Source organism: Aphanomyces invadans, assembly GCF_000520115.1.
Source record: "Aphanomyces invadans strain NJM9701 unplaced genomic scaffold supercont1.10, whole genome shotgun sequence".
In the NCBI taxonomy this organism is placed as follows: Eukaryota; Oomycota; class Saprolegniomycetes; order Saprolegniales; family Verrucalvaceae; genus Aphanomyces; species Aphanomyces invadans.
In genome coordinates this window covers 643045-663926 of record NW_008580155.1, presented here as the reverse complement: position 1 = coordinate 663926, position 20882 = coordinate 643045, and the positions used below count along the sequence as shown (strand labels likewise).

General features: G+C 56.1%; 4 protein-coding genes across 4 annotated transcripts; 1 reads left to right on the top strand and 3 right to left on the bottom strand.

The window, feature by feature from the left end:
- Nucleotides 1–25: 25 nt before the first annotated feature.
- H310_05858 (hypothetical protein) lies at nt 26–17031 on the bottom strand. The gene is made up of 37 exons (XM_008870694.1): nt 16793–17031; nt 16665–16745; nt 16519–16588; nt 15681–16465; nt 15399–15622; nt 15125–15347; nt 14599–15066; nt 14217–14549; nt 13630–14157; nt 13538–13579; nt 13281–13487; nt 12992–13219; nt 12681–12941; nt 12065–12631; nt 11875–12015; nt 11611–11820; nt 11186–11563; nt 10750–11136; nt 10449–10685; nt 9552–10394; nt 7897–9504; nt 7602–7826; nt 6649–7560; nt 6444–6584; nt 6181–6384; nt 5283–6128; nt 5106–5219; nt 4726–5034; nt 4374–4676; nt 4221–4331; nt 3707–4165; nt 3461–3655; nt 3264–3410; nt 2942–3205; nt 1539–2882; nt 524–1474; nt 26–473 (listed from the first exon to the last, which is right to left on the bottom strand). The coding sequence occupies exons 1-37, from the start codon at nt 16991–16993 to the stop codon at nt 69–71; spliced, it is 14952 nt and encodes a 4983-aa protein (XP_008868916.1). The 5' UTR covers nt 16994–17031; the 3' UTR covers nt 26–68.
- A 230-nt stretch (nt 17032–17261) lies between these two features.
- On the top strand, nt 17262–18372 carry H310_05857 (hypothetical protein). Its single transcript, XM_008870693.1, has 3 exons — nt 17262–17693; nt 17742–17933; nt 17983–18372. The coding sequence occupies exons 1-3, from the start codon at nt 17338–17340 to the stop codon at nt 18320–18322; spliced, it is 888 nt and encodes a 295-aa protein (XP_008868915.1). The 5' UTR covers nt 17262–17337; the 3' UTR covers nt 18323–18372.
- H310_05856 (hypothetical protein) lies at nt 18361–19449 on the bottom strand (the record flags this gene model as incomplete). Its single annotated transcript, XM_008870692.1, has 5 exons — nt 18361–18732; nt 18796–18846; nt 18918–18985; nt 19039–19072; nt 19147–19449. 5 exons carry the CDS (start codon nt 19447–19449, stop codon nt 18361–18363), a joined length of 828 nt encoding a protein of 275 aa, XP_008868914.1.
- Nucleotides 19450–19470: 21 nt separating this feature from the next.
- H310_05855 (hypothetical protein) lies at nt 19471–20809 on the bottom strand. Its single transcript, XM_008870691.1, has 6 exons — nt 20777–20809; nt 20470–20712; nt 20381–20413; nt 20243–20327; nt 19742–20186; nt 19471–19690 (listed from the first exon to the last, which is right to left on the bottom strand). The coding sequence occupies exons 1-6, from the start codon at nt 20799–20801 to the stop codon at nt 19607–19609; spliced, it is 915 nt and encodes a 304-aa protein (XP_008868913.1). The 5' UTR covers nt 20802–20809; the 3' UTR covers nt 19471–19606.
- Nucleotides 20810–20882: the final 73 nt, after the last annotated feature.

Sequence of the window (20882 nt, the reverse complement as noted above, 5' to 3'; positions counted from 1 at the left end):
AGGCCGTTGCGATGCACGACCATGTGATCCCTCGAACTAAGTTCATTCTTGAGTTAGGCCAACGCAATCTACCTCGCGTCATCCACCGACAGGACCAAGTACGGACATGTCGCCCATTCCTGGATTGCTGGGACAATGTCTACATGCAGACTTCCCACGGAAACGCTGGAGCATCGGCTTCGCAGAATCGGACACTCCATGGCGTTGATCGGTGGCGGTGAGGCCGACACCTTGAGGAGAACCTGTACCGGCACGGCACACCCCGCTGCTTCTTGGATACCACCGGCGGTTGTGGGCGACGGAATGGCATTGAGCAACTCCAGCCCCGTGAGCAAGATGGTGTCATTGCGATTGCGAAAAGCATCCAAAGGAGTCTCCATTGGATAGACCTGGCCCGCGAACGCAAGCAGATCGACGTTTGCCACCGTGTTGGTCGCAATTTTGTACGTGAACCCGAACGCCGCCATCAAGTCCTACATATGCCAAAGTCCATGCGGTGATGTCGAGGCAAAAATCCACTCACCGTCACGTCTACAATGCCAGGGCACCAGTATTCAGTCTGGCCTTCGTCCCACCACAGTTGCAAGAACGATCCCGTGCGCTGCCAATGCTTGATGGCGACAGACAGAGACATATCCAATGGCGCTGCATAAGTTGCTACCCGTGCGGGGATCTTGTCCAAGACAAGCGCTCGACACTCCATTGCCAGTGCACTTTTGAGGTCGTTGTTGTTGGTTGTAGCGACAAACGCCGCGACGGTCGCCGGGCTCGCCTGCGTGATGTCGGACAGCAGTGCTTGGAGGGCCAACTCGGTGTGATCGCGGCGGTGGTGAAACGAGTGGATAACGGTCTTGAGGAATTGGCGCAGTGGATGCTGGACGAGGGCATTCCGGGGGTGCAATTTCAATGGCAGGGCTGGAGGAAGCGACTGCAGACAGAGCTGGACGATGGCCAAGACGTGCTTCTTGACATGATTCGGTGAGTTGAGATGTTGAGGTAGCAGCACGAGCGATCGCAGGTCGATCGACACGGCGGCTGACGGCACGACTACATCGGGCACGGTCCACTTGCACGACGACGCGAAAGCACACATGACTGTCAGGTACTCTTCGGATGATTGAGTCGGCGTCTTGAGGACGTCTTGAAAGGATGGCAGGGGCAGTTGAAACTTGGATTGTTGCGGAGGACTGTTGGGGACAAGCAAGTACGGCCCAATGCACTCGCGCAGCAAAGCGCGGATCCAGTGTCGGCCACGGTGCGTTCTGCACTTGCGGCCATGGGCGTGTTGCACAAACACATTGTGGATATGCCCCCAGTTGAGTTGCTCCAACGGGTCACCATCATCCGTCTCCAAAAACGCCCGGACGATGGTCTGCAAAAGAGGACCGGTGATCATGTACACGCCGAGGACTAAGTCACTGCCATCAACGGTGCTCATGTCGACCGCACAGCCGACGACTTTGTCTTGCCTCGCCTAGGTAAACACACACAATTATCGCTCCATCGACAACGTCTTGATCTCAACGACTCGTACGCACCACGAGAGCTGCATGAAAAAACACGAGGCCACACAAGAGCCGCCATAGAACAATCGCCACGACATTCCGCACGGCCGGGTCCATGTTGACCCCCTCCAACGCGTCGCCGATCGCCGTCGAGAAAGGAATTGCCACCAGGCGAAGCAACGTTAATCTGAACTCTGTCGAAAACGGATTGCTTCCAAGGGGGTGGAGGACCAGGCGGTTTGGTTGGACAGCTAAAGGCACGTTGGCCACCGACAAGGGCTGGGTGTGTGTCGGTGCTGGAGTTGTCGGCACCACGTGCACCATGCGCGACGGCTGCATGTCGTCGTCGGCCGCATGACGCTGGTTCATGGGCTTGCCCAAGGTCGGCTTGAGATGGCTCACGAGCCCCACGGGGCGGTAATCCAGACGACGTTTCTTGTTGTACTGGACAACCGCATCCCACTTGTCGGGTGTCGTCATGTCCAACACAAACCACCGAAGTGACTCGAACGCGATCGGATTGAGCCCTTCAAACTGGACCATCGACGGCACCGAGTCGAAGAACCCCATGATGCTCCCGCCGTCAAGCGGCACGTGAAATGACAACGCGTGCACTACCGGTCGTTGGAGAAGCAGCTTGAGCACGTCGGGCCACATGTCGCGCGGCACAATTGTGTCCAAGACAGTATAGAGCAACTGCAAGGACGAGAATCCCGCGTTGGACACTACGCACCAGAACCATGCGTCTTGGGTGTTGTACAAGATCTTGGACCAGTCCTTGGGATGCCAAGTTCGCCGAGCAGCAGGCTGTTTCGGTTCGAGGCCCAACGTAAACAGCACGAGCTTGTCACAAAACGAAGCAAACGCTTCGGGTCGCCCAGCCAGCATCACGCCGAGACAATGGTACTGCGGGGGCATGCTCACAATCGATTGAATGCCGTCGCTGTGGACAGACGCGTCCGTTTGCTGTGATGGCTGTTTGGACGGCATCGACAAATGCCGCGGCCGCTTCATCAATACCGAGTCCCGGGGGATACCTTCGTAGGCTTGGAAGAGTTGTTCTGTCGCCGTCATGTCGTTTATTGTTGCATCAGTCAGCGATGCATTCCAGTGGGGCGGAAATAGGACATTGCGCTGGAGGTCCATGAACGACAACGCTTCAGCTGGAGCGTCGTCGGCCAGGTCATAAAGGTGTGGTGGGGATGCCTTTGCATCCTTGGCCGGCCCTCCTCGAACTTCAAAGGCAAGGAGGAGCAAGAATGAGGACCAATGGAGCTGGGGGATTGTGAGAGCCAACAACTCGAGCAACTTGACGAGGACGTCGCCAGGAGGGGGACATCTCGCCCCAGGAGCTTTCGACCGCCCATCACACGATTCCTGTGAAAGAATGCAATCGGTATCGAAATCGTTGGACAATCACAAAGTCGACGACGTACGAGACATTGGATAAAGAAAATGCGAAATCCGTACGGCTCGAACGCCATGACGAGATCGGGAACGAGAGTCGCTAATTTCTGGAGGGCGGTAAAGATTTGGTGGCCCAGTTGGGTCACGGCCGCGTAGCTCACGTCACCACGAGCTGCCATCGTCCGATGCAATTCCTGTCTTCGTTCGTCGAACGTGGCGCGGTGCTGGGCGTTCTGGTTGCACATAGTCGCCAACGACTCGACCTGCGGCGCGTCGTATTTGGTCTCTCGGATCTACAAGCGGTGGCACTGTCAGCGGCCAATAGTTTGTCCTCATCACGATCAATCGTACCATCGTCCGCAAGTGGACGAGCAATCCGTCAAACGACCGTGACATGTCGACTTCCATGTCCAAGATGGCCCTGGCAAAGTCGTACGCGCCGACACCAACTCTGTCGTTGCATACGTTGGCCAGTTCCATGTCGTCGAGTAGGACATTCTACAGCCCAGTATCGAGTCATGTGCATGCAAAATGGTACGAGCACCCACCTGCATGTCGTCCCAGCATTCGACAGCATCGACGGTCGCAACCTGGAACACTTCGGACCCAAATTCGCACAATGGCGCGGTCGTCGTCAGAACAAGGCGAAATCCGCGCTTCAGCGCGAGCGTGTGGCCAATGTAGTTGATGTACTCGACACCGTCGACCCATTCCGTGCCCCACTCGACCAGGTCTTGAAAGGTCTGTGTGCAGGACAAAGTCAGGTCCATTGGGTCCGGTCGGAAGGGGCGTACCGAGGTGTAGAGCCGAGGCGTGACATCGTTTACGATGAGTTGCTGGCCCATCGAAATGCACGATTCTAGCACACTTCGAACGTCCTTGTCCAGGGCCGACTTGGTCACGATCGAGTTGCATCCAACAGAATGCAGGACGTTTCGAAGCAATGAGTCCATGTGGGGTGAAAACGACGTAACCAGCACGACCGGCAACGCATGCGCCAGGATGTACGCAGTTTGCTGGCTGTGGCGCGAATGAAACAGACCCGCCGCATGCAGCCACAGCCCAAACGGCTGCGCCGCGTAGTTGTTCAAGATGGAATGGGTCGGGTGGATTTGCAGCGGTTGGCCATCTAGCTCGCGCGTCCACTCGTCAAACAGGTGTCTGCGCAGCCGTGGCGAGAACACCCCGCCGTACGTGATGACGGCAGCAGACACCACTGCCTCGGCGACCAGCGAAGCCTCGTACTCAACCATCTATAACCACACCTCCCGTCAGCAACCGAAAGTTCCTGTGGATTCGTTGGCTAACTGATTGCAATTGCTTGGTCATGACGGCTTGTTCCGGGCCCAAGATCTTGAGCACGGCGTTTCCTTGGACGAGAAAGGCTGTCAACGTTTGGCATTCCGCTTCCATGAGTTTCTATCTCAATTTGGTCATGCACAGTCATAGTCATGCTCTTGCCTTGTCCTCCATTCGTGCTTGGATCGTTTCTTCGATGTCGCTCGAGACTCTGTCCGCCTGCTCGACGTTCTTCTTGCACTCGGCAAATTCCCCCACGAGCGTCCGCAGCTTGGCTTGGGCCGCGTCGAGAATGTCGAGCTTGGGCTTGACAAGCTTGCGACTGCGGCTGTACGCTTCGATCGCAATGATCCACACGACCATCGTACTCGCCGCAATACTTTGCTTTTCAACCTCAGCCTTGTTGAACATTTCGTTGGTCAAGTACGGCTCGAGCTTGGTCAAGATGGTTTCCGGGACGTTGTCCTACAAAGAAGGGCAGTCCGCGTCGTGATGGCTCTGGACGGAGGCGCACCTTGTCATAGTTGAGCATGGACGTGATAAAGTTCACGTCGCTGAGGAGCTTCTTGGCATTGTCCCACGACGGGTCCACCGAGAAGAGAACACACATTGCATTCAACACGACATGCACCAGCACGGGCGGGTTCACAAACGTTTTGATTTCCATGATGTAGCGCCGATCCAGGTTGGCCACACACTTGTTGGCGTCATCGAGCACCTTAAGGGCGTCTTTGAGCTCGTGCTTGGTCAGTTTGTCCATGTCGGTCGTAATTTTGACTTGCTCGTCGACATCGGCCTTTTGTTTGCGCATGACGTTCCGAAGCTAGCACAAACGAACACCCCAGAGCGTCAGTCAGGGTCGACAAGCCCACCCCGCGGTTTGGAGCAACGTACAACTTCCGCTTCCGCTTGCATCTTTTCAAAGTGCAGTTTGTACTCGCCGATTTGGACGAGGGCGCTCTGAATTTGAACTTGCTTCTCCTGGTATTGCTTTTGCGCCGAGTCGACCTAGAACCATCGGAGAACAAAGGGATCGTTCAGGTTCGACTGATGGCAGCATCGACGACGGACCTGGTCGACGGCATTTTGGTACACGTCCAGGAACGCCCGCGACCGACTCATGAGGTGGTTCATTCGAATGCGAAGCCGCTTCATGGCGTCAAAGATGTAGCGAGAGTAGAGGGGGATGAGATGGAGCGAGATCACAGCGTGCGCGGCGCCGGACGCGAGCATGACACGACTCGCTGCCAAGTGGAATTTCGCCGCCAGCGTCGACACGTGGTTCAAGTTGGATTGAATCAAGTCCAACGAGTTGAGCAAGACCGTGCTGTCGAGGTGGCCTTCATGGTCTTGAAAGACCTTCCACTGGGTTTCAATGCGCAGATGGACCATTGGTTTGATCACGTCGAAGTCCAAACGAGGCAGGACACACATTTGCGTTTGGGCGAAGAGCTTTGGCACCCGTTGAACAAAGACTGGAATGTCAGTGGCGTCGCAGCACACAACGACACGGACGTTGCGTGCAGCAGCCTGGACGACCTCGTTCCAGATGCCGCTCACGACGCCAGACGGCTTGACTGTCGCCATCGTCAACGCCATGTTGATATCGACATTCGCCTCGAATTTCCGAATAAAGTCATCCATTTCGCTGTGCTGGACGCTGACCAGAGCGTCGATGCGTTCTTGGCCTTGCAAGTTCAAGTGCTTCTCCACCTCAATCATGGCCTCGAGTTCGCGCTCTTTGGCTGTTTTCGTATGCGACTCGCGCGAGTCAGCGATGAGCCGGCGCACGGCGTCGTGCTTGCTCTGGAGTTCCGAACGTTTTGCCACCGACAACTCGATGCGAAGGTTCTCCATTTGTTTGCTATGGAGCGCATTCAACTCGAAGAGCTTTTCGTCCTTGACACGACCCGCCAGCTACCGAGGTCAACACACGTGAGGGTACGTGTCCGAAGTCTCCTTTGTATACCTCAACGTGCTCGTCTGGCGAAAAGAGGAGCGGCACTTCGCGCGAATTCAAGAGCGACGTTAGCTGCTCCAAGCACGCATCGGACATGCGGTGGGCATTCTGGACAATGAACGTCACGTCCGTTTGTAACACGCCCGCGATCGTCACGACTTCTTTGAGGGCTGTCGCCCACTTGGTTTCGGACACGGCCTTGTCCATAAGCGCCTGCACGTGCGATACTTGACTTTCACTGGACATCCCAAGCAAAATCAATCGGCACTTACCTCGAAATGTACGTGCTGCTGGTCCATGATTTTCGCCGCCATCTTGGCAACGGAGTGTTTGGCATGTCCTGGAGGCCCTACGAGCACGGCCTTTCCGCCAGGCTTGCCCAAGATGCGACACAGTTGCAGCGTTGTGCCCACCTACCCATGAAAAGTTGATACGATGTGAAGCACGATGAGAAGCAAAGCGCTATCGTAAACGTACCATGGGTACGGACAGGATCAAGTTGTCGCTTTCGCCAAAGCGCAGCGTTTGCTTTTGCAGCGCCGCATGCAGTGATGGCAGAGCGTCGGCGTACTCCGACAGCCCATTGAATAGCTCGCCGTACACATGACGGTTCCAACCGAAGTGATCACAGCTTCCAGGCGCAAGGATCCCTCGGCTTGACAATCGGCGTGTCCCCAACGCGTCGTAGTCGAATGTCCCCGAGTTCTTGCGCTGAGCAAAACCCCCTCGCAAACTATCCGTCTTTTGCAATGTTGGGGCCACCTTGGCGGCTGTATTTTGTCGCTGCAGCAAGGCTTTCCCTTGGGGTAAGTTGCTGCTGTCCACAATCGACGTCATGCGCTCGAGCGGCGGTGGTGCTTTGTTAATGGAGCACCGTCGGCGACCCAATCCGATGGACGCCGCTCGGTCTTCGGGTGTCTGGCCGATGGGAGAGCCATCCAACGAGTCCTGGCGGTGGCGCATGCTGGGCTTCTCGTTGTACCCATGAGGGAAGTAGACCCACCGAGCGGTATGCCGCATTGCTGGTTTTTCCTTCATCAGGTCGCACAGCGATGCATATGCCGTGTCAGCGATATGCTGGACGGCTTCGCCATGGTCAAATGCGAGAGCAGTGTCGACGAACGTCCGTTCGATCTCGTGGTGCCACAAACGAAGGAGCACGGGCAAGTCTGGCAATGCTGGTGGGGGCACCGCGGTCAAGAACTCGAGCATGGTGATGAGTTTGGAAAATCCGAACGCCAGCGCAACGTGCGTACCAAGGGCGCGACATTTCACAAACACGTCGATTGTGACAGCTAGCACGTGCCCAATTTGATGGCGAATCGGCTGCACATACCGGCAGTGCAGGTCGGTGCGCTCAAAGAGGCCGACGACGATGGGCGTCAAAATCTGTGCACACAGTCAGCGTGTTCACTAGTTGGAAAGCTTACCTGGGACACGTCGCACGCCTCCAAGGCAGCTAAGCGGACGGGAAAAAAACGCGACAGGAGGCGAGCTTGGCATGCGTTGGGAGCTCGATGCCATGACCCCATCGCGTGGTCACTGGCCGTAGCAACCAGCAAAGTTCGCTCAATCGTCCGTGTTTTGGTGTCTGATGGCCTGTACACAGCTGAAAGGTCGATCATCGAGCGGATCCATGCGTGTGGCGACGGAAACTACCCAATGCATGGCAGTGAGAACGTTTGACGAAGTGGACGGAGGGTTGGCAAACGAGAGCTGACGCACCTCGCTGTGTAGGGGCAGATGCACGTCGTCCAGGAAGAGGATCATGGCCTTTCCTGGCGGCGGTTCGTACACTTGCTTTCTTTCGCGCTGCATGACGATTTCGACGGATGTGCTCAACGAGTCGATCGTCGTGGATGCCGTGCATTGAAGACGCATCGACACAAACGCCCCAGCTTCAAACAACTTGGTGGTGGCTTCGTCGTCCGGGGAGCACATGCGAACCGGAGGCCCTGGTTTGCCCACAATAGACGACCGTGGCGAACGAACCGCGCTCGTTCGCTTTGTCTTTAGTCGACTCGCCAGTGACGACACGATCATGGTGGTCGTGAGCCGCATGTTGGAGATTCGAGCGGCTTCTGCATTGTCGGAGGAACCCGTGGCGGTGGTAGACTTGTCCAGAGTCGTCAGTCCCTGCGACAAGAACACCGACGATCGCTGGAGGAACTCCACGACGCACGACGTCGCCCCGCAGTCAGGGGGGCCAAACACGAGCAGGGGGACGCCAGAGCGGAGCACTTGCCGTCCGACCAAGTGCACGAGGGTGCTGTCAACGCGGGGGATGTAAACCGAGAAGGGTGAAATGTCGCGTTGGCCCGTGGGAATGCACAGCACGTCTTTGCATGATCGGAACGTGGCCGACGCGATGTCCAGCACCCACGAATACAGTCCCATGTCGCCGCTGCAGTTAGCCCACGACTCTTGCAGGTGGTCGAACTCCCGCTGGAGAACACTTGTCACAAGTCGTTTGGTTTGGATCGACGCGCAGCTTCCGGCTCCCCAGCACACGGACCATAGGATGCAAAGCTCAATCTGTCGAGACAGCAACCGCCGCGGTTCGTTGTAGCCCAAGGCAGAATCGAATTCAAGCGATTTTGTCCAGAGAGTGTAATCGATACCAGGTTGCGTCGACAGCACGGGGTGGATAAGAGTCATGATGTGTTGAGCCGTGTGCAGGTGCGACAGCGGCGCGTGCGTCGAGCCTTCGCCAAGTACTTCAAGCAGCCTATCCAACAGGGACGAGTCCACCAAATGCTTGGTCAAGAGCTCGCAAACCAACGGAGGCACGGTCATTTGGACTCGAATCCGGCCGATGGAACCCACAAGGAACATTTTGTGCATTGGCAGCAGCTTGGCAGATACGGCCGAGTTTGTCGACTGCACCAAATCTTTCGACACGAGAGGCCGCGATGGTGCGTCACTCACGTGTATTAAGCTGCTGTTCAAGACGAGTGTGGGAGAGGCATGGCCGAGGTCGATTGTCTCCAAGAGGATGGTGACGTTTGACGGTATTGTGAAGGTGTCGCTGCCGAGTAAGCTAAACTGCCCCAGACCTGAAGTCAAGCTCGACGACGGAGCTGGCCCCGCCAGGCTCAAGATGTGTTCTGCCCACGCAGCGTCCATCGTTCCATCCAAGACAATCCACACGCGCTGGCGGTGTGTGAAAAGCGGCGCGACATCCTGGGGGACCGTGTCTCGTTCGTTCATTTTGAGCTCGTCCACACCAGATAACAACGGACAAGGCACGTTTTCGGTGGCAAGGCGCTTGATCAACGACGAATCCGAGTTGCCGTCGGCGCTTCCGCCGTAGAGCTGTGCCATCGACAGAGACTGCGCATTGTTGGCCATGAGAATCAAACACCAAGTAACGAACGTACCATCGGCAGCAACGTCTTGATCACGATGAATTGCGACTGTGGTGGTGGTGGCTGCGGAAACTGCGGCAACGTTGGGTTGGCCAGGTCCACGTCGAAAAACAGATTGTTCAACGCGGCAGCCAGCATCGCCACACACGTCGTTTTACCCGTCTTCATCGGCCCACACAGTATGACGGTTCTGTACGCCACCACTGCCTGGACTAGCGCCGCCGACACCTGCAGCAACGTCTCGGACGGAATGAATTGATTCTTGTCGTAGGCCGCCTTGAGGAATGACAAGAAAACGGTGCGGTTGTGGCCATCCTTGCTCTCCATGTCGCCTTCTCGCACCGACACTGCGTGGTCTTTTGCGAGCCACATGGACTTGATGTACGACATAGCATGTGCACGAATGCCCCCAGGTAGATTCAACCTCGTCGTCAAGTATTCGAGGAGCGTCTCCTTGAGTAAGCCGACTTCATCCGTGATGGAAGTTCCCCGGGAACGCTCAAACATTTGCTTGGCGCATTGCTTGGCCGTATGAATCGTAAAGAGCTGAACCATTGTCGGCTGTGTAGAGAGGCGGGTGGACACTCCACGCAACTCGCTCCACACAAAACCAAGCATTCTCGCCAGAGTCAGCGCATGCTCAAAGCCGTAGCTAAAGAAGATCGCATGAAGGACGCGCTCCAGGTCTGGCGCAACAACGGCAATGGATGACAACGACTCGCATAGCGCTTGAAAGTGGTACGGGGACACGAGGCATGAGGGCACGGATGTCGTCAGCATGATCATGCTTCCAGCGTCGACGACGTGTTCGCGCTCGTCTAGCGTGACGCAATGCTTGGCTGCCAGCGCCCCGTTCTATGCACGAATTCGCCCGTCAACTTTCAAGCTCATGGAGCTGTCGCTTTGTACCATAATGGTCGACACGACGGTGTTGATAAACGATAGAATCGGGCCAACCATCCGATCTGCATTTTGAAGGAGCAGCGTCCCGCCAGATCCGATGCCGCCCGTGATGAATCGATGGATTTGCTTCAGCGACGTATGGATGGTACAAAACGTTTGAATGAGGTCGCGGCCAAGCATCACGGTGGCCATTTGAATCAACCCCGTCTTGCCGCTGGACATACCGCCAGAGACCAGACCAGCCTATGCCACAGACACGTGTGTTGGCACGTCAAAGGCAGCCCCCACTGCTGCCGCTTTCACCGACCTGGTAGTATTGCACACAATTGAACACGGCCAACAAGTAGCGCTCCGTGAGTGGGGTCACGACCAAGTAGTTTTCCGTCGGGTTGTGATACGCGTAGCCGTACGGAATCACCATGTCAGCAATCGCGAGTTGGACTTCGTCGTCGGTCGTGGTGTAGTGGGGATGGTTCTCCCATGGAATAACGGACAAGTTGTCGAGGGTGTCTCGGAAGTAAAACTGCTGCATGAGCAGAGTCGTTGTTACTACTGGATGCAGTGTTCGATCTCCACTCGTCAAGGCTTGCGTGAGCTGCTGGATGCGCACGACAACGCCGCCTGCAACGTCATTGTTGCCCTCGACATTTCCAATCGTTGTCGACGTAACAACGTCGTTGGCGACAAGGAGGCACTGAACGGATGCGTCAATGGGGAAGCGTGTCGGGCGATCGAGTGCGTACCTGCAGCGGAAACTGGCGAAGGTGACTGAGGTCCCAACCTGCTGGCGGTCGCCCTGAAAAGTACACGACGAGCTCCTTGATATTCTTGTGCAGCCGCTCCGACAGCCGACGGTCCATGTGGGACAGCCACTGTTCCACATACCCTCTGGCCTTGAGGTTTTTGCCCATAGGAATGACTTCCTCGAACGGGTTGGGCGGCGACCTCACGGCGACGATGCCCATCGATTTGTCGTCCGTGTCAAAAGTTACTTTTCCAAGACTCGGGAAGCACGACGGCAAGTACTGCTGGATGTTGTGTGGATTTCGGCACGCTGAAATCAAGTCGGTAAGCTCCGAGTCGGACAAGGTGCAGAAGCGAGGGTAGCTCTGCCGTTTGATCTGTAGACGCAGCATTGGGTAAGTGGTATTCAAAGCATATGCCATACCTCCAAGTATCCCTCCAACGTCTTGTAGATGCCTTCGAACCCTTGGCTGAGTTGAATAATGTGCTCTTTTAGTCCTTGGGTGCGAGCAGTGCGAACAAGTGACGGGTTCTTGCTCAGCTTATCAAGCAGGACTTTCCACGTGCGGTCGAGCTCCGTGTACGCTCGCACCTGCCCTGGCAGGGCTCGCAGAAACTCTGGCGACAAAAACACCTAGGCACAACGTCGACGTCGTGAGCAACGTGGTTCTTGTTTGAACGCACGCACCTCCATGTGCTCCCAGTAGTTTTTGCACTCTTCCAACCGCATCATGATCTCCATCATTTCGTTCACGTCATGTTTCCATTTCATGGCCAGCGGCTGGATCGGTCGGATGTACGACGACGCCAAGATGGTTTGGAGCAGCATCTACGCCATCGCGTGATGTCAACATCGTCATCCGTCGCATGGGTCGTACGTCGGATTCCTCGAGCATGTTCATGCACTCGGTTGTGTCGCCCAAGACGACGACGTCGCGCGTGTCGTTGTCCGTCCAGTACGAGAACGCGATCTCTTGTGTGTCCCACACACGGATAGCATCGTGCAAGCTCTTGCTAATCGCAGCCTCTGTGGCGGCTTCTTGGACAATGTCGTTTATCTCGTCATGCTTGTCGTCAATGTGGAGCGAGACGAGATATTTGAACGAAATGTCGCCCTGCCGGACCAAACACCGATGGTCGGTGGCGGGCTCGACCTCGTACTGGAACACCACGTTCAGTTTGTTTTCCAGCTTGCGCCAGTGCCGGTCCTCGACGTGGGGGTTGCACAAGTTTTGCACGATCGACGTCATGTGCAGAAGCAGTGTTTGCAAGCCGTGGACGCGCGCCGTGACGGGACTGGTGGGGAATTCGACCGCGAGGACGCGGTGCAGCTCCGTGACGCGGCGGAGGAGGTCTTCCATGTCGGCCTTCGGCATGTCCTTTAACGCAATGTCCCCCCAACTTGCAAGTGATTGATCCGCGGCCATGATTAACGTCCACATGTCCTACACCCGTCCACACAGTCAGGACGCCAACTTCATGGGGGCAACCGACATGTTTGAGTTGGATGTCGCCAGTCAACTTGGGCAGCGACGCAAAGTGTCCGCCCTTGTTAGGGATGTCCGGCATGCAGTTGGGCAAAAACTCGTTGAACAGCGATCGAACGTATAGGAATCGCTCGGACCGACTGCTGTAGTCGGTCGCAAGCTGCTTGAGGTTCCCTGTGAATGCCAACGCGTGGAGCGCTTCCGTTTCGGCGTGAAACAACTGCTCTGCACACGACTCGGTTTGCAAGTACGCGATGTTTGCTTCCAGCTACACGTGCACCGAATGGTCGGCAACGTTGGAGCCGATTCACAACGTACGTGCTGCATCTTTTGTTCGAGGAGCACTGCGTACTCTCGGATGTCCATGTCGCGCCTCGCCATGCAATTCGTGACAGCCGACTTGAGAGTGCTCAGCTCAGGCTCCACGAGGTCGTACACGGCCTGCGTCTGGCTTGGTATGTGGAACCCCGAGTCCGTGATCAACTCGAGGTAGTCAGAGATCTGGGCAGCCTCGAGGTCTTTTGACGGCAGCTCGTCATTGATTTCCTACCGTCGCATGGCATGACAACCGTGCGAAGAGGCAACGACGCCACGATGGCGAGCGCACCTTGAGGTTTAGGATATAAGTGACGAACGCCTCGATGTCTTTAGCGGGCGGCCGTTGAATCTTGGACGCGACGAGCTCGATGTACGACAAGAGCCGCGCAATGTTTTTCTCGGCCAGGATCGGCAGAATACGCTCGAGTTCCTTCAGGCATCGCACCGGAGAAGGCACCAGCGCCGTCTTCAGGGCGTTTGTCTTGACGCGAATGAGCTGTATATACACAGTGAGGTCGCGAAGAACGCCGACTGGTCGAGACGGACCTGGATGTCTTGGGACACAACTACGTCCTCGAGCATCCATTTCTACGGGAATGGCGTTGTCCAAGCAAGAACCAAACGGGGTGTGAGCGCACCTGGTGCTGGAACTTTTGCACATCTTGCTTGAGCTGGTCCATGTCGTATGCGCCATCCAAGTGCTGCTGCGCAATCCGATCAAAGTCGAGTGCGTTGTTCCAGTCGTATTCGTCGCACAGCGGCAAAAAGCAGTTGGCGTAGGCCTGGCATCCGCAGATCGATCCTTTCACAATGTCAAAGATTTGTTCGCACAGGTGCATGTAAGCTTGGTCCTGCGATGCCCGTTCAAACAGAATGAGCGAGATGCGAGCGTCCTGTGGGTGGTCACCACCCGGCGCCGTGGCCACTTGTGGCGCACACGAGTCCAAGTGGGAAGTTCGCACTTGATCATAAAAAGTCAGCACTGGAAGGATCGTCGGATCCGTGATGAGGCGCTGAACATGTTCGTTGGCGTCGAAGAATCCACGAAGCGTCATCTCGACAGCGCTTTGGACGGATTTTAGCGGTGGCTCAAACGACAACCCGGTGCCGTCAAACACGAGCTGGACTTCAAACAGCGGCACGGGAATAAACAAGTTGGTGTGGGCCTACAGTTCGACGGTCAGTCCTCCCCAACCTCCACGGCATTCAGAGCGGGGTGCGCTACCATGCGTGTTGTTTCGTAGATGCTGTTGGCAGATGCATCGAACTGCTGCATGCGCTCAACGTCGAGGACGACATCAAGGCCCTTGGAAAACTCCTCAATGCTCACGTCGCCATCCCCGTTCTCGTCAAAGACTGAAATGAACAACCCCACGCGCTCTTCCAGCGCCGCACCGGTCAACTTGCCATCGAACACGTGATGGAGCAGACGCGTGATCTGCGCACAATCGAGCGCCCCGTTGCCGTAAATGTCAAAGCGGTGATACGCCCGCATGTACGCGTCCTTGGACAAGAGCAGCGACGACGACTTCCCTGCGCCCGTCTCGAGCAACTGACCCTACACGCCACACAGTCGTCCCATGGCAAACTACCGATCGCCTCGTTACCAAGGCCGCCGCGCTTCGGTTGATTACTCCGTGAAATGCATCAAGGAGCATGAAATCCACGCGCCGAATGAAACGGGACAATTCGCTGCAACGCGCTCGCTTGACGGCGGCGACGGACCACTTGATCGCGTCCATCGTGGGCTTTTCTTTGATACTTTCGCGGGACTTGGCGCGGACGCGACTGCGCTGGAGCTCGGCACGTATTGCGACCAAGTCCAGCTCCCCCGTGTTGTCTTCATTGCATGTGGCGAGGGGGGACAATGGCGACTTCTTTTGGACGTTGCCAAAAAACTGGTCCATGTGGAAGGTCGTGCTCTTGCGCGACGTCAGCGACACGTCTGCGTACTTGATCACGGCGTCCGTGGACGAGTACTGCGACAGGTACGTATGGGACATGGCGACAAGGATCTCTCGGATCGCATGGAATAGCGCGATGAATTCGTGGCCGAGCTTCTGGATGTGGATGCCCTAGTAGAGCATAGATGGGAGTGAGATACATGACAAACATGAGCCGGGAAGATGGAACCTGTCGACGCTGAAATTCCTCGGGGGGGATGACCGTGGCGCTATCGACATAGAAGAGGAGCTGCGTGTGCAGCACCGCCATCTTGGCTTGGATTTTCTCCATCGTGGCGTGGAAGATCGAGTTGCAAAAGTACAAGAGGTCGTTCAGTTGGTCTTTGCACCGCTGCCGTTTGCACAAAATGTAGTGCGACACCCAGCACTTCATTGCTTTTGTGCGGCGGTACCTACGACAGATAGAATTTGCTGGGGTGTTGAGTGCCATACTTGGTACATACGTGCTGAAGAGCGCTAGTGTCTTGAGCCGCTGAAAGATGCGGCGTTCGCGGTCCCACTCGGGCATGGACTGGAACGTCACGGTCGCGTGGTCCTTGTTGTAGTACAGCACGTTCTTGGAGCTCATCACGTAAAAGTCGCACGCGATTTGCTGGTCGATGACGCGGTCGTCGTCGGTGAATTGGAGACCGTGCGGGGCGCCATCAGTCACTTTGTACACATGATGCTACAAGCGACTCGTTCTAGTCACCGCCGACACAACCCACCATCGCAGATACACGTACAAATGGGACGTAAGTGATCGTGTATGGGTCGTACGGCGCCGACCGGTCAAAGTGGTGCGCTGGAACGGCATATCGAAACGTGTCGTTGGCGTCGGACAAGCACCGGTCCGTCGATCGGTCGTTCTCCCTGCGATGAATCCAATTTTCGATGCTAGTCCGCACGGTTTGCAACGTGTCCAACGGGACGATCGGTGTCGTCGAAGTGGGCAGAGGTGATGAAGACGCGACGGGTTTCGACGGCGACTTCATCGGTGTTTGACGAAGCGCGGTAAAATGTTTTGGTGGCGACCACTGCTTGGACTTGCGAGACGTGTTCTTGTGACTTAGCTCGACATCCACGGCCTTTTCGACAGTCGACACGTGCATTCCTGGCGCGTTGTCATCCACAGTTTGTTGGTTTTGAGGGGCGGGGGATGCTTCGTTGCTTGGTCGATTAGTTTTGATTCGTTTGGTGGGAGACTTGGCGACGGCGGTTCGGGGTCGATTCAAACCGCGTTTGGACAAGAGCTTTGTCGGCGCTGCACTTTGCGGTCGAGACAGCATCGGACCAGACGAAGGAGGCAAGAGGTCGGTCACGTTGGATAGTTGATATGCGCTGGACGGCGGCGCTGGGACTTTCACCAATGGAGGGGAGATTCCCGACGACAAGTGTTGGTGATTCTTGTCCGCCGCGCGTTGCAATGGACCTGCCAAATGCAGTGGCGACCAAGGAACTCCGTCGCGACGAGCTTCGCCCGACAAAGTGAGTTTACGCTGCGCCGTGCTGCTTTTTGGACGTATCATGTCTAGCTCAATGGTGTTGTTTTAGATGTCGAACACACGATGGGCAAGTGTATACTCCGAGGGTTTGATGTGGTCGTAGGACGAGTTGGGGCTGCAGACGCTGCACGTTCCTTCTTGGGTGACATCTACATCAGTCACAGAACGACGTCAATCATCTCCTTCTGTCGTATGCCGCACCATGCACGAATGGTGTGATTGTACCAGCGAGGAAGGGGCAGAGTCCATCGGTGATGCGTTGTTGTTGGTCCTCGGAGACACAAGAACAAGTTGCGACGCAAGCTCCTTCGTACATAATTGAGTGAAATCTTACTTCCGAATTGAACACGTACGTTGATTGTTCCGTCGAGAGCTTGATTCGAGAGCGCGCACGGACCTGCCGACATGGGTCGATGACTTCGATCTGGGCGTCTCCTGCGAGACGCAAAGCTCATGGGTAGCTCGCCACGCTGAAGCATTCTTTCCTCTGGTGTGGTTGCGTTGTAGTGCGTTTTCTCCGATCGTCGATTTGCATCGTCCTTCTGGCTTGCCATCGACTTCCAGCGCGCCTGGCGCAAGTGCGACCTTTCGGCAACAAAGATCACGTTGTTCGGATAAAACCAACAAGAATGGTCACTTGACCGAATGCGTAGCGCGATCGGTCACTGGACCGTGGAACCAAAGCTGCAACAACATCGGGAGCAGGAGCGAAAGCCACCAACATAGAGCAAGCTTTGAGCAGGCCAGACACACCACCGTCACATCCTCTGACACCGTGAAATGGGCGCTGTGCTTCGTGGTCACTCCTAGTTGTTTACGGGTGTCCCACCGCTGCACGTAACTATATGCCACGAACGTCGTCGGTTTGCGGTTCAGTTACAACGAAATCCTTGTCGGCATGGACGAAGGTGCGCCGCACGACACAGCCTTGACGGTTGACGACTCCACGGATAACAAGAGTGAAGTGACTGACTCAGAGGCATGCGTGTCGTTGCATGAGCTACTTGCAGTGCGAGAACCATCCGCCCCTGTGGTCGACCACTCGAGCCTGCGTGCGTTGTTTGATGTGGACGTGACATTCCAATCCAAAGTGACAGCCCTCGGTCATCGATCGGCGCATGCTGCATCCCTGAACGAAGTTTGTGCAAACCGCGCCGAGAGTCTCAATTGGAGCGTCACGAGGGTGGGGGCGGTGGAAATCGCTGCGCTTGCTGTCTACGTTTCGTTCACAAATCGCAACTTAATTGTCCTCAAGTACGTGTGACATGGGGGCGTTTTGAATGTGTCAAGTGAGCTCTCTAGTTTGTCGGGCAACCAAATTGGTCCTATCGGGTGCGCAATGCTCGGGAAAGCCCTCTTGACCAACAACACGCTGGAAGTGCTGGATTTGAGCTGCTGCGACCTCACGGGAAGTCCCTTTCGACCAAACTACGACGGTGTCATGGCGCTTGTAAAGGGGCTCGAGAGCAAGCGGTCGATGTTGCTGCATCTAAAGTACGAGTGTCGTGCGGTCACCTGTATGTACCTCATGAGGACCTGCTAGCGTGGCGAACACGGCCCTTCTACCCACAGGAGTCCGCCTCATTTCCACGTCCGTGGCATTCCACCCATCGTTGACATCGCTCAACATCTCCAACAACCAAGCGGGCCTCTTTCGGGACAAGCAAGGGTATTTGGGCATTGCCAACCTTCTGCGGTACTCGCCGCGGCTCACTTCGCTCGACATGGCGCTCAACCCACTCGAACGCAATGCTCGACCAGCCCTCGTTGACGCTTTGCAAGCCAATTGCACCCTCACCACGTTGAACGTAGCCAGGTGTGCCTTGGGCAAGTTGGACTGGTCTGACCAGACAACGTACCAACAGTTGCGCGTTCTCGAATGACGGGCGGAGTCGTCGTTTCATAAGTTATCGAGTTATTCTTACACTGTCGGAAGTCTCTGGCTGCTCCGAGAACTTGCTGACGCTTGCTTTTTGCGGGATTGAGGCACTGTCGTCATGGCGCGCTCCATCGGCGTGACGGGAAACCCGACGGATGATCGGTCTCCCAATGTAGACGGCGTGTTGTTCCAGTACAAGTCGTCGGCTTTCCTCGCGTTCGATTTCGATGGACTCCAGACTTTGTTGAGAATTTTCCACTCATGGAATGTCGAGAGATCTTCTTCAATGTACCGGGTGCTTGCCGACGCAGCACGCGACGCCACTGCCTTTGGTGGGTTCTTCTCCGGCGGGGGAGGATGCCGCTGCAAATCTTTGACCTGTCCTTCTAAACTGACCACCTTTTCGCGCAACTCCTGCTCACGGTCTCCATGGTCACCGTGCATTCGACGTGACTGCGATTCAAAATGTTGCTCTACCTCGATAATCTTGAGGGCTTCTTGCTCGCGCTCCCGCGACACATGCACGGCCTGCCACGATCTCTCGCATTCCTTGTCGCAACAAACGTCAGCGGCTATCGAACGAGCCATGGCCGACAGACCTCTTTGAAGAAGGCTAAGTTTTGTGCGGCGACTTCGTGGACCTGGAGCTGAGTTTGGAGCTTTGTCACTGGAGGCCACGTCAGGGCCCACGATGTAGGAAGGAACGGTATACATGCTTACCGTTTAGGAGAAGCTCTGCCCTCAGCTCGCGGCACTACGCGCAAAAGTCGTGAGATCGAAAACGCTGGACACACTTGCCTTTGCCATGAGCGTTTGTTCCCGCTGTACACTCGATCGCAGCGCTCCACTTAGTTGCGCGTACTGCGCCTTGAACCATTCGAACAGTTTGAGGACTTGTCGCTTCTGCGCCGCCTCGCTCGTCTCGCTTTCGAGGATGCTCACGGCCTGGAGAAGTTCCTCTGCTTGAGACTCTGTGTGACTTAAATTGGTCGTTGACATGGTGCGATGCATGTCGTTGGTCTCGATGAGCTGCGACACGGACGCCGTGGGCAATTCGGACGAGCTCTTGCGCAAGACCGAGCTAGTCCGTCGGGCGCCGCCGCCATGCACGCTCGACTTTCGCCGCGCCATGCCCGATCGACTCGAATGTAACAGTTTCGCTGCGTTACACATTCATCATTATGTGCAGGTACCGATCCATCCTTCAATGGAATGGTATTCCAGCTAAACTTGACAGTCATTCATCCCCTGCAAGTCGTTGCTCTCGTGCGATGGCGAGCCATCTTGTCTAGCGAGACGTCTTGAGTGCCTTCTCGCACGCGTGAATCGAATCCTGCAAACTCTGAGGATACGTCGCTTCTTTCTCGAACGCCTAAACGTTCGCCGAGGTGAGCCGGGTTGCTGCGGTGCGATCAAGTCTTACATTAATCTTGTCCAAGTTTGCGGCAATCGCATCGAGAGTCATCTCGTTCGGGGAAATCACGACGCCGTTGCTCCGTTGCCATCGGACCCTTGACACCCATCCGGCCCCGACTTCGTACACGTGGCCAGACACAGCGCAGTCTTCGTGGCAAAGATACCCCACAAATGGAGCGACAAATTCGGGCCGGAGGCACTCGAGGACGTGTGGCGACGCGGTCTCGATCGTTTCCGTCATTCGAGACATGGCGAGCGGGGCGACGACGTTCACCTTGATGTTGCTGCGGCTACCCTCCTTGGCGGCCGTGAATGTAAAGCCCGCAATGCCCATCTTGGCCGCGGCGTAGTTGGTCTGTCCGATGTTTCCATACAGGCCGGACGCAGACGACACATTCACGATGCGACCGTACTTTTGTTCACGCATGTGGGGCCAAGCCGCCCTCGTCACACTACGAGATCGATCATGCGCCATTCAGCGCCATGTTTTGATGGAGACACCCCTTGCCTCATGGTGCCGTTCAAGTGGACTCGCATGACGAGGTCCCAGTCGTTCTTGGTCATATTCTTGAGAGTCACGTCGCGCAAAATGCCTGGGCTCGAAGCATGAGATGTACCATTTTAGTCCATGGAGCATGGCCTCTACCTGCATTATTGACCACAATGTCCACACGCCCGACTACGTTCAATGGAAATCCAGTCACAATCATGGAGAGGAGAGGGGTGCGTACGTACACGCATCGAGCGCCGCTTGCACAACGGTGTCTCCATCCTCAACCGACGAGTAGCTCGGCACAGCGGCATCTTTGCCGTGCAAGGACTGGATTTCACGCACGACGGCGTCCGCCGCGCCCGTTTGTGTCCCAACGCCATGGCGGTCGCCACCAGTGTCGTTGACCACAACTTTCGCCCCGAGCTTGCTTAAATACAACGCATACGCTTTTCCGAGCCCGTTTCCAGCGCCCGTCACAATCGCCACTACGGCATTCTCTCGCATCAGTCATGGAGCACCCAGATGCGGCAGGAAATCCGTCGCACGCACCGCGCGGCGAAAAGTGCATTGCCATGACAGGGCAACCAGATCGCCAAGATGGAATCCGGATACGGTGAGGCAACTGGGAAAATTCCCAACGATCAAGAATGGGTGT

Bases quoted from the DNA above. Each gene is read 5' to 3' on its own strand.
- H310_05855 (XM_008870691.1), bottom strand. From the start codon at position 20,801: ATGGCAATGCACTTTTCGCCGCGCG. The intron at 20,414-20,469 runs GTACGTACGCAC...CATTGAACGTAG, and splicing joins GCAAGCGGCGCTCGATGCGT to TCGGGCGTGTGGACATTGTG. The intron at 20,328-20,380 runs GTAGAGGCCATG...CTTCGAGCCCAG, and splicing joins CATTGTGGTCAATAATGCAG to GCATTTTGCGCGACGTGACT.
- H310_05858 (XM_008870694.1), bottom strand. From the start codon at position 16,993: ATGGCAAGCCAGAAGGACGATGCAAATCGACGATCGGAGAAAACGCAC. The intron at 11,564-11,610 runs GTATGGCATATG...CTGCGTCTACAG, and splicing joins CGTTGGAGGGATACTTGGAG to ATCAAACGGCAGAGCTACCC. The intron at 2,883-2,941 runs GTACGTCGTCGA...ATTCTTTCACAG, and splicing joins TTTTCTTTATCCAATGTCTC to GAATCGTGTGATGGGCGGTC.
- H310_05857 (XM_008870693.1), top strand. From the start codon at position 17,338: ATGGACGAAGGTGCGCCGCACGACACAGCCTTGACGGTTGACGACTCC. The intron at 17,694-17,741 runs GTACGTGTGACA...TGAGCTCTCTAG, and splicing joins CGCAACTTAATTGTCCTCAA to TTTGTCGGGCAACCAAATTG. The intron at 17,934-17,982 runs GTACGAGTGTCG...AGGACCTGCTAG, and splicing joins TCGATGTTGCTGCATCTAAA to CGTGGCGAACACGGCCCTTC.